Below are 11713 nucleotides of genomic sequence, written 5' to 3'. Positions count from 1 at the left end.
GAGAGAAAGAAAGAGAGAAAGAGAGAAAGAGAGAAAGAGAGAAAGAGAGAAAGAGAGAAAGAGAGAAAGAGAGAAAGAGAGAAAGAGAGAAAGAGAGAAAGAGAGAAAGAGAGAAAGAGAGAAAGAGAGAAAGAGAGAAAGAGAGAAAGAGAGAAAGAGAGAAAGAAAGAAAGAAAGAAAGAAAGAAAGAAAGAAAGAAAGAAAGAAAGAAAGAAAGGAAGGAAGGAAGGAAGGAAGGAAGGAAGGAAGGAAGGAAGGAAGGAAGGAAGGAAGGAAGGAAGGAAGGAAGGAAGGAAGGAAGGAAGGAAGGAAGGAAGGAAGGAAGGAAGGAAGGAAGGAAGGAAGGAAGGAAGGAAGGAAGGAAGGAAGGAAGGAAGGAAGGAAGAAAGAAAGAAAGAAAGAAAGAAAGAAAGAAAGAAAGAAAGAAAGAAAGAAAGAAAGAAAGAAAGAAAGAAAGAAAGAAAGAAAGAAAGAAAGAAAGAAAGAAAGAAAGAAAGAAAGAAAGAAAGAAAGAAAGAAAGAAAGAAAGAAAGAAAGAAAGAAAGAAAGAAAGAAAGAAAGAAAGAAAGAAAGAAAGAAAGGCAGGCCCTGGAAGAGGCAGATAAACAACGGAAGGAAGGAAGGAAGGAAGGAAGGAAGGAAGGAAGGAAGGAAGGAAGGAAGGAAGGAAGGAAGGAAGGAAGGAAGGAAGGAAGGAAGGAAGGAAGGAAGGAAGGAAGGAAGGAAGGAAGGAAGGAAGGAAGGAAGGAAGGAAGGAAGGAAGGAAGGAAGGAAGGAAGGAAGGAAAAAAAAGGCCCTGGAAGAGGCAGATAAACAACTGCAAGCAGGCAGGTACAGGAAAACTGAGCTCGGGCAGATGCAGCTGCGCTGGGGACAGAAATACTGCAGGAGGGAGCCTGGGCAAGGGAAGGAGAAGGCGAAATGTTCCTGATTTGGAAGGAAGGCGGGAGACATTTCAGATAATGTCAGGAGTGGTCTCCATGCTCGGCGCAGGAGCACCGGTATTGAGGAGAAGCAGGTAATACGTGAATCAGCAGCGAGAAGCAGCTCTGGAGGCGGTGGGTAGGACTCCTTTACTAGGCAAACGCAGTACAAAGCTCCCGGTTAAGATAGCTTCAAAGTATGGAAATGAGGAGCGCGACTGCATTTTTCGTTGCAGGAAGGGGAGGAATTAAAATCACAAAACCCGCTTGAAAGTGGCCTGAGAAGGCGAGGCCGGGGGGGAGGAGAAGTTGATTTAAAGCTGCCCTTTACTCACTGGTGTGCCCTCCCCCCCCTCCTCCTCGGCGGCTGCCGGAGTAGCCGCTCTCCTCCTCCCCTTCCTGCTCCCTCCCTCCGTGCCCGCTCCCCCCGCCCAGCCGCCCTCCCTCCCAGTCCCCCCCGGGCTGTGGGGCGGTCGCGTTGCCGGGCTGATTGGCTGGCCGCGGCTCAGCACATGCCGGGCAAAAAGCTTTTGTCTGCGGGAGTTGGGAGTGAAGTTGATGAGGATTTTTAGGCTGGAGTCGGCGAGCGGGGGTGTTTAGTCTGGCAGCGAGCGCGGAAGGCAGGAGGAGCTCGTCGGGAGGAGCGGCTGCGGATCCTAGCGCTGCCTGGATGCTCTAGACCAGAGAGGAGAGAGCTGCTCCGGCACGGCTCGTCCTGGAGTGGGGACTCCGATGAGAAGGCGTGGGATTGCCTACCGATTGTATCCGGATGTTCTGTCACGGTGTGTATATACAACAGCAACAACAACAAAAAACCCAAACCAGCAACTTTTATGACCTCTAAGATATTATAAATACTTTGGCTGGGTAGAAAAGGAGTTTTCAAGTTTTAAAGGACCAGATGTGCGCTGGATTTGAGGTACGGAGGAACTTGAAATAATTACTTTTTAACTTGCTTGGAGAAATGAATTGCAAAAACTTACAAATGCACCGTCTCGGCAGTAAAATGCACTTTATATTAATTTTTGCACTGGTAATAATATATTTCAATAAGGCTGTGCTGGGGAAGAATTTGAAATACAGGATTTATGAGGAGCAGAGAGTTGGATCAGTAATTGCAAGACTATCGGAGGATGTGGCTGATGTTTTATTAAAAATGCCTAACCCTGCCTCGGTTCGCTTTCGAGCCATGCAGAGGGGGAATTCTCCCCTGCTTGTAGTCCGGGAGGATAATGGAGAAATTAGCATAGGAGCTAAAATTGACCGGGAACAACTCTGCCAGAAAAACTTAAACTGCTCCATAGAGTTTGATGTGATCACTCTGCCCACTGAACATCTGCAGCTTTTCCATGTTGAGGTTGAAGTGCTGGACATTAATGACAACTCTCCCCAGTTTTCTAGAGCTCTTATACCTATTGAAATATCAGAGAGTGCGGCTGTAGGAACCCGCATCCCTTTGGACAGCGCTTTTGATCCAGATGTAGGGGACAATTCCCTTCACACCTACTCCCTTTCTGCAAATGATTTTTTCAGTATTGAGGTGAGAACCAGGACAGACGGTGCTAAGTATGCAGAGCTGATTGTGGTTAGGGAGCTGGACCGGGAGTTGAAGTCGAGTTATGAACTCCAACTCACCGCTTCAGATAAAGGAGTGCCCCAAAGGTCTGGATCATCCCTCCTGAAAATTAGCATTTCTGATTCCAATGACAACAGCCCTGTCTTCGAGCAGCAGTCATATGTAATCCAGCTGCTGGAGAATTCTCCTGTTGGGACTTTGCTGATAGACCTCAATGCCACTGACCCAGATGAGGGCGCTAATGGGAAGATCGTGTACTCCTTCAGCAGTCATGTGTCTGCCAAAATCACAGAGACTTTCAGGATAGACTCGGAAAAAGGGCATTTGACCCTCCTGAAGCAGGTGGACTACGAAGTAGCCAAGTCCTATGAAATTGATGCTCAGGCTCAAGATCTGGGGCCAAATTCTATTCCAGCTCACTGCAAAATTATCATTAAAGTTGTGGATGTGAATGACAACAGACCTGACATAAGCTTAAACTTGATGTCTCCAGAGAAAGAAGAGGTAGCTTACATTTCTGAAGGTTCACCCCTGGACACTTTTGTCGCCCTGATCAGAGTGCAAGACAAAGACTCTGGTGTGAATGGAGAGGTAGTTTGCAAGCTGCACGGCCACGGCCACTTTAAACTTCAAAAGACTTATGAAAATAACTATTTAATCTTGACTAATGCCACACTAGATAGAGAAAAGAGATCTGAATACAGCTTGACTGTAATAGCGGACGACAAGGGAACGCCAAGTCTCTCCACAGTGAAACACTTTACTGTCCAAATCAGTGATGAAAATGACAACCCACCCCACTTCAAGACAAATAGATACGAAGTTGTTATCTTGGAAAATAACTCCCCAGGAGCATACATCACATCAGTCACAGCCACAGACCCAGATCTGGGTGACAATGGGCAGGTTACCTACACTATTTTGGAGAGCTATATTTTGGGAAGTTCTATAACCACTTATGTGACCATCGACCCTTCCAATGGGGCCATCTATGCCCTGCGAACATTTGATCATGAAGAAGTAAATCAGATTGCCTTTGTGGTTCAAGCCAGGGATGGAGGGATCCAGCAGCTCATTAGCAATACTACAGTTGTGTTAACTATCATTGATGAAAATGACAATGCTCCTGTCATTATGGGGCCAGCACTGCGCAACAACACAGCAGAAATCTCAATCCCTAAGGATGCTGGAATTGGCTTTCTTGTCACCAGGATAAGGGCTACAGACAGAGACTCTGGCATGAACTCTGAACTCAGCTGCTCCATAGCAGCTGACAAAGAAAACAACATCTTTGTGATGGATCCCAAAACCTGTGATATCTCTATCAATGTGAGTGTTGAATCAATCCCAGCAAAACAGTGGGAGATTTTTGTGATAGTCCAGGATAAAGGCAGTCCTCAGCTTAGTACTAAAGCACTTCTGAAGTGTACTGTTTTTGAGTACGTTTATTCATTTTCTAGCACTGAAGCAACCTTGGTAAGCCAACCCTCCCTGGATGTCTCCATGATAACGATTATATCTTTAGGATCAATATGTGCTGTGCTGTTGGTCATTATGGTTATGTTTGCTACGAGATGCAATCGAGAGAAAAAGGACACCAGGTCTTACAATTGTCGTGTGGCAGAATCCACTTACCAGCACCACCCAAAACGACCCTCAAGACAGATCCACAAAGGGGACATTACTTTGGTGCCAACCATTAATGGCACTTTACCCATCAGATCTCACCACAGAGCTTCTCCATCATCATCTCCTACCCTGGAAAGGGGACAGATGAGCAGCCGGCAGAGCCACCACAGCCATCAATCGCTGAACAGCCTGGTGACAATCTCCTCTAACCACGTGCCTGAAAACTTCTCGCTGGAACTCACCCATGCTACTCCAGCTGTTGAGGTAAGGGCCATGCCTCCTCCTGGTGCACATCCATTCACTTGGGAGCACACAACCTGTGGGAGCAACAGGCAACTAGCTCTGTGCCTAATGAGAACAAATTGTGGGTTTCTCTTTAGATACCACAGCTTTGCAGCTTTCCTCCAATACCAGCTGAATCCCTTCCCATGAGGAACAGGATTAAATCTGCTACTAGTGACATTATTTCTTGAATCCTCCCTGTAAGGCTGAAACAATGGCGTGCAATACTAACGGTCCTCTGCTCTGGTTTACTGCTTCTGCTCTCTTCCTTGCTTTCCCTTTCCCTCTGCATGGCTCTGTTTAAGAAAGTGCCAGAGCATACACATAGAGAATTAATACAGAAAATTCATTAATGGGGAGGGGGGAAGATTAAAAGGTGAAACACTGACACATTTTAACTACAGTTCTTGTAATACACCATCATAGTATCTGAAGCTTGGAGACTACCTGTCCTAGTTTTTACCTCAAACACTATGTAATGGTTTCATGGAGAGCTGTGTCCTTGTAACTCTTCACATGTGGAGTAATAACATTTTACTTTAAATTAGGATCTTGGAATGGTGAAGAGTTTAATCCTAACCAAAACAGAACTCCACCTCTGTTTAAGTTCTTGCTTTGCTTGTTAATGAATTAATTATTATGAGCTGAGACACTTAAGAACATCAGTGTATTTCCTCATTGCACAAAGTCTTCAGATGTTTCCTGTGGCAGACACCATACTACAAAATAGTCTGTTGTACTACATTATGTATGTGCAGGAATTTGATTCGATTAAACTTTAAAGGGAAAACAACAATGCTCCACAAACAAACCCGAGATGCAAATTAGTGGTTTTTCAACTAGGAATTTGAGCTTCTATTCCAAGGAATCAGATTTTCCACCTTTTCTTTAGCAGGTTTCTCAACTTCTCTCAATGCTACACCAGGGTCAGTATCAACCAAGGCCAAGTTTTCGAGGAAACAAGTATTCCAGAAGCTACAGGTAAGGGTCTGGGTTGCCCTGCTACACGTGCAACTCCATAGATCAGAAAATGTGTTTGTATTCAAAAAGTGGAATATAACATACATGAGATAATTGAATTCCACCATCACCACAATTCTCTTTACAGATATGCCCTACAAGATATGGATAAATTCAGCTTGAAAGACAGTGGCCGGGGTGATAGTGAAGCTGGAGACAGTGATTATGATTTGGGGAGAGAGTCTCCAATTGACAGACTTCTTGGGGAAGGATTCAGTGATCTTTTCCTTACAGATGGGAGAATTCCTGCAGGTAAGAGCACAATGGAAATTGAACAACTTATTTACAGTGCTGCCTAGCTTTCGCTTTTATAAAGGTACTACTGAGGAAGCAAAAATTCTTTAGCTCTCAAGTCCTGTGTTTCCTTCCTTTCCTTCCTATTCTGCTTCATGATAAATATTGAGCTGAAGCCTTCACATACCTCAGACACAAATGAAAATGTGAGCAATGCCCACTTCTTCATATTATTCACATCATCACGAGCTGGCTCTACATTCCCCCCAAAAGCAGGATCTGCTCCATGTTCTTAGACTTCTAATGACTGGGTGCCAGTTTTTGTAGAGCTAGGCAGTTGTAGTTTGCTAAAAATACACCAAACTATAATTTAGGAGATACATTTTCCATGGTGGGTTTGATCCATGTGATCCAAACTTCTACTATTCAGAAATAGGTTGTGAAAGTGCTTGCTCTAGAAATGTGAAAGGAGAAGAAAGAAAAAAGTATATTTCTTCCCACTGAAAACCAAACTTGAGTTGGCAAGGGGAGAATCTAAATATGTCCCAGATTTTAAATTGTGCAGTCCTGATTTCTAGAAGAGGGAGGTTAAGAGGTACCATTTGGGGACAGAGGGCAGGAAAGAAAAAAGCTAGAAATGGGTGGGTGAAAGTAAGATAAACACACATGTACATATTCATGTGTACAAATTAACATTTGAATATATGCCCAGCTGAATGAGAGAGGCTGTGGGAAATCATGCTAAGTACAGATAAGAGGATTTCCTAATTACTTTAATAATGATTCAGCCACTGGTTGTACCCGAGATCTTGTACTTATTTCAGCCCATGCTCAGTTTTCTCTCTCTGACTTGCATCAGCGGATAATTTTAGTATGGGCCACTGAACCAAAAGAGTAAACATAAAATTTACTGGAGTAATTATGTGCACAGGGGCAGATAGCTTTGTGGGCAGTGCAGCACATGTTCCCTCCTAAATTGTCCCCCAAAGACTGTCCAGAGCTGGAGGAGGTGAGCTGCAGTGTTTTTACTCCTTCCCTCTACTGCAGTGGAAAACACAGGTGCAGCTGACCTTGGTGCATTTTACCCTGAGAAATATTCTGTTAAACTGAGCAAGAATAAACCCTGAAAGCTCCATTTGGTCTTTTTATAGACTTCTAACTTTATAATTCTCTTTGTGCATTTTACTCCAGACTACCCAGGCATTCATCTAACTCTTCAACTTAAGTCTGAAGTACCCAATATTTGAAAACCAGAGATGTTCAAAAGCAACTTTTTTTTTTTTTTTAATTCTTAATCTGGAGTCTTAATTTATTTTTATCTTCACCATTCCAAACTTCTAGTACTTGCTGCTCTGTCAGCTAACATAAGCCATGTCTCATTCTCTCCTGTGATTGCCAACGAGGCTGGGAGGGATCTGCTGGTGCTCTCAGTTGCCAGGGGACCTTTAAGTGCAATGGTGTTTGCACTAGCATCCAGTTCCACTGCTGCCAGGGAGTAGCTGTCTCTTATCTGGCAGGCAGCTGGGGGCTGCAGTGCACAGGAGGGAGCAGTTAGCCTACTGGCTAGCTGCAGTGCCCATGACTCATGTTCAGCTCTTCAGTTCAGTCTCTAAACAGGAAACCAACGGGTAGGATTTCCAAAAGTGCCCAGCTAATCACATTACAAGTAAGGATAACTCCTGTGGAGTACAGACAGAACTGGGTTGGGCTATCAAGATGGGCATGTAATCTCATCCAGGTGTCTACCTGCTGCTATACATGTGCTTAACCTATCAGATAAGTACGCTGAACCTGTTCAGATGAGGCCTGCATTGCTCTGCAATCCAAACAGATAAAAAGGAAATGGATACTTCCTTGAGGTTTTTCTGTTCTCCATTTTGAAAAGATCCTTCATTGTCAATCTGGACACAGGGAAAACACTGTGAAAGTCCTTTCAGTTTGTCCCTTTAGGGTGGAACTGGAAAGGAATGGAGATAGTCCCTTGAAACCTCAAAAGAGCTGTAACCAGAAAGTTCAATAGCTATCTTTGTAAGACTCTTTTTAATTCTTAATCTCCTTTTAAATCTTTACTCATAAACACTAAGTTCAGGGAAAAAAATGCTGTTGTGCATTTGGGGTTTTATTTGTCACTGATTAAGGACAGAGTGTGACACCATTAAATTTCCTCAGAGCATCTTTTGATTGACACTATTCAATTTCCTCAGAGTATCTTTCGATCTTATGTTTAGGATTGACAGAATTTATTACTTTATACCAAAACCAGTCCTGATAATGTCATTATCAAAACACAAACTAAAACAACCTTCACTACTAATGAAATGCTAGACCATTAAAACCATCTTATTAATTTGCAGGAGAACTCTTAATTAAAAGAGTAATTCTCACCTTCTGGAATGAGTTGAGTGCTGGTGCATGCTCCATGAAGCACTTAGATATCTTTTTTTTCTTTCAGACCCATAGCCATTTTCTGTAAAACAGCACATGTGTACTTCTCGTGTGGGAACAAAGCACTGGAAAGCATTCCAGTCACTCCTATCAAGACTTCAGCCACTGATATTCTGACTGTTACTTTGTTCGTTTGGAGCTCACTAGGTCAGCAGCACATTTACAATAACCTGTGCAATATCCAGCCTGCAGCCTCAACCTGTAGTCCTGAAGAAATTCATACTCTCACATATGAGACACAAAGGAAGTTTATACTCAGGGGAATGGAAAGGGCACTAGGAAAGCAAACATTAGGCTAGGCTGTGTCAAGCACAGAAATAAATCAGGTGGACAGCCTGAGAGGAGGATTTTATCACTCACTGGCACATCCTCAGCTGAAAAACTGCTCAGTTCTGCGTGCACCAGTGCAAAAAGATGTTTTGATAAACCGAGTGGGTCCAGAGCCAGGTGGGAAATGTGATGAGAATGTGAGGAAAACTCAGAGGTCTTTGCAGAGAACTCTGTCTGGCCCTTATAGAATCATAGAATCATAGAATCAACCAGGTTGGAAGAGACCTCCAAGATCATCCAGTCCAACCTATCACCCTGCCCTATCCAATCAACTAGACCATGGCACTAAGTGCCTCATCCAGTCTTTTCTTGAAGACCCCCAGGAATGGTGCCTCCACCACCTCCCTGGGCAGCCCATTCCAATGGGAAATCACTCTCTCTGTGAAGAACTTCCTAATATCCAGCCTATACCTACCCTGGCACAACTTGAGACTGTGTCCCCTTGTTCTATTGCTGGTTACCTGGGAGAAGAGGCCCCCCCCCACCTGGCTACAATGCCCCTTCAGGTAGTTGTAGACAGTAATAAGATCACCCCTGAGCCTCCTCTTCAGACCAGCACACCTGCCAGGGATTTAGGCACTCCATCATATTGCTTCTTGCCAAGAGACACCACTAAAATCAAGAATCTGAAAGAACAGCTCAGTTGTCTCCACTTCTTCAGCCCCTCTGGCTGGCCTGGATGCCCACCTCGTGGGTTGGAGCTCTCCTTGTGCCAATGTGTGAGCCAGCACAGTAACCTAATGAGCTACAGAGCTGCCAAGCGGACCTCAGTTTGACTCCAGTAGGAACTCTGCTGTCAAACAGGGTCTGAATTAAGCCCTAAATGTTCTGGTACTGGATTAAAATGTACCTGATCCAGATAAAAATGTTGCCTTATATTCAACACACACCTGATTAAATGACCAAGAGGAAGTATGTCAATGAAGAGAGAGCTCTCTGCCTGCTGCTGTTCTTCCTTCTTTGTTTCCCTGTCCACCTATTTCCACTTTATTACTCTGGTATGTTTCTATAATTGCATGTGGAACACTTCACTGAAACTTATGTAAATGCTTGGAGTTAGAAACACATTTGATTTTATGTATTTTTTTTAAATGCAGCAACACTGTACAAAGTGGACAAATGGTTTTAAGTACTTGGTTTCCACCTGAGATTCACATGTTTGTCTTCTGCCCTAGCTGAGAGATGGCATTATTGTGTTACACGCTCTGCATTTCTTGTTCTCATTTTTTAAGACCATTCAGAAATGGAAGTGCATTTATATCCAGACCATTTGTATTTACCATCTTCCTGTGCACAGAAAGTGAAAATAAACACCAGTTTTGAAGGTGTTCAGAGAAGCTGAGTGACACCTGTGGCAGGAGGGAGATGCTCATTCTCCTCTTTTCTCTCTTGCAGCGATGCGACTGTGCACAGAGGAATGCAGGGTTCTGGGGCACTCTGACCAGTGCTGGATGCCACCACTGCCCTCTCCCTCCTCCGATTACAGAAGTAACATGTTCATCCCTGGGGAGGAGTTCCAGTCACCTCAGCTGCAGCAGCAGCAAGGCCTCGAGGAAGACCCACAATGTGCTGATGCCAGTGAGAAGAAGAAGAGCTTTTCAACATTTGGGAAAGACTGCCAGAGCGAGGAAGAGTCAGGGGACAGCTGCACTTCCTCTCTTCTCTCTGAAATGAGCAGTGTCTTCCAGCGCCTGCTGCCTTCCTCACTAGATGCCTACACAGAGTGCAATGAGGTGGATCGCTCCAACTCGCTGGAGCACAGGAAGGGACATTTGCCATCCAAAACTGTGAATTATCCACAGGGGGTGGCAGCCTGGGCAGCCAGCACACATTTCCAGAATCCTGCCAATGGGCCTGCTCTGGGGACTTACGCAAGTGCACAGCCTTCCTCTAAATGGCTGCCAGCCATGGAGGAGATCCCAGAGAATTATGAGGAAGATGATTTTGACAATGTGCTCAACCACCTCAGTGATGGCAAACACGAACTCATGGATGCCAGTGAGCTGGTGGCAGAAATTAACAAGCTGCTGCAAGATGTCCGGCAGACCTAATTGTTTCAAGTGTCTATTTTTCTATATCTATGGAAAACTGTAAGGGAAAAAAAATAATAGAGAACAAAAGAGGAAGAAGACCAAAACCAGACTGAGAAGAACTGGCATTGCCAGCTAGTTGCATTTATCATAAATGTGTCTGTGTATGTTGAATATTAAAATACTGTATTTTCATATGTACACAATGCAAGTGTGATTATCTTTATCTGTATTTTAAAAATACATTTGTACCTTATATTTATGTGTAATTTAACAAATAAATTTTATTTTTGTACACCGCAGGAAGCATGTTTTCCTAAATGTATACAGATGTTGCCACTCCTGTCAGGCTTCCAGCATTCTTGCCACACAGGCATGTGCAAAAAAAAAAAAAAAAAAGAGGGATATTATTTTCCTGTATTACTTCTTTTAAATCTCAAATGTTACAAATATGGATTCAAATCACTGAAAAGTTATGCAAACATTAATTTCAACAAATGATCCCAGAATTTGTTGCAATGTTTATTTCTTGTAATAAAGAGTTATCAACTCCCGTGAAATGCAAAATGTCCTTATTATTTTGATGCTTTTAGCCCATGTATTTTAATGCATTATTGCATCCTGTGGTCTTCCTCTCTTTTACAGGTGAGTGTTTTCCCAAGTGAACAAATTATGGAATTCAGCAATGGAATTTCTAGTGTTATGTCCTCAGAAAAAAAAGAAAGGTAAATTTATTCTGCTGCTGTTAAACTGCAACGCTGTACTCAGCACTGATCAGGCCACACCTTGAGTACTATGTCCAGTTCTGGGCCCCTCAATTTAAGAAAGATGTTGAGGTGCTGGAACATGTCCAGAGAAGGGCACCAAGGTTGGTAAGGGGGCTGGAGCACAATCCTGCGAGGAGAGGTTGAGGGAGGTGGGAGTCTTCAGCCTGGAGAAGAGGAGGCTCAAGGCAGACCTCATTGCTGTCTACAGCTACCTCAAGGGAGGTTGTAGCTAGATGGGGTTGCTCTCCCAGGCACCCAGGGATAGAACAAGAGGACTCAGCCTCAGGCTGTGCCAGGGCAGGTTCAGGATGGATGTTAGGAAGAAGTTCTTCACAGTGATTGGCATTGGAATGGGCTGCCCAAGGAGGTGGAGGAGTCACCATCCTTGGAGGCGTTTAAGAGGAGGCTGGATGAGGCACTTAGTGCCATGGTTTAGTTAATTAAAAGGGTTAGGTGATAGGTTGGACTCGATGATCC

General features: G+C 44.0%; 1 protein-coding gene across 2 annotated transcripts; it reads left to right on the top strand.

Moving 5' to 3' along the window:
* The first annotated feature begins 1474 nt into the window (after window positions 1-1474).
* PCDH18 (protocadherin 18) lies at window positions 1475-11021 on the top strand. 2 transcript variants are annotated; one of them, XM_064150000.1, is made up of 4 exons: window positions 1475-4392; window positions 5306-5391; window positions 5519-5682; window positions 9835-11021. In XM_064150000.1, the coding sequence occupies exons 1-4, from the start codon at window positions 1888-1890 to the stop codon at window positions 10488-10490; spliced, it is 3411 nt and encodes a 1136-aa protein (XP_064006070.1). In that variant the 5' UTR covers window positions 1475-1887; the 3' UTR covers window positions 10491-11021. The 2 variants fall into 2 exon arrangements, with proteins under 2 accessions (XP_064006070.1, XP_064006069.1); XM_064149999.1 differs by having other exon boundaries at window positions 5303-5391.
* Window positions 11022-11713: the final 692 nt, after the last annotated feature.

This window comes from Pogoniulus pusillus, chromosome 10 (assembly GCF_015220805.1).
Source record: "Pogoniulus pusillus isolate bPogPus1 chromosome 10, bPogPus1.pri, whole genome shotgun sequence".
Taxonomy (NCBI): Eukaryota; Metazoa; Chordata; class Aves; order Piciformes; family Lybiidae; genus Pogoniulus; species Pogoniulus pusillus.
The sequence above is the reverse complement of the archived record's forward strand: the minus strand, read 5'-3'. Positions and strand labels throughout refer to the sequence as shown.

Bases quoted from the DNA above. Each gene is read 5' to 3' on its own strand.
- PCDH18 (XM_064149999.1), top strand. From the start codon at position 1,888: ATGAATTGCAAAAACTTACAAATGCACCGTCTCGGCAGTAAAATGCAC. The intron at 5,392-5,518 runs GTAAGGGTCTGG...TTCTCTTTACAG, and splicing joins AAGTATTCCAGAAGCTACAG to ATATGCCCTACAAGATATGG. The intron at 5,683-9,834 runs GTAAGAGCACAA...TCTCTCTTGCAG, and splicing joins AGATGGGAGAATTCCTGCAG to CGATGCGACTGTGCACAGAG.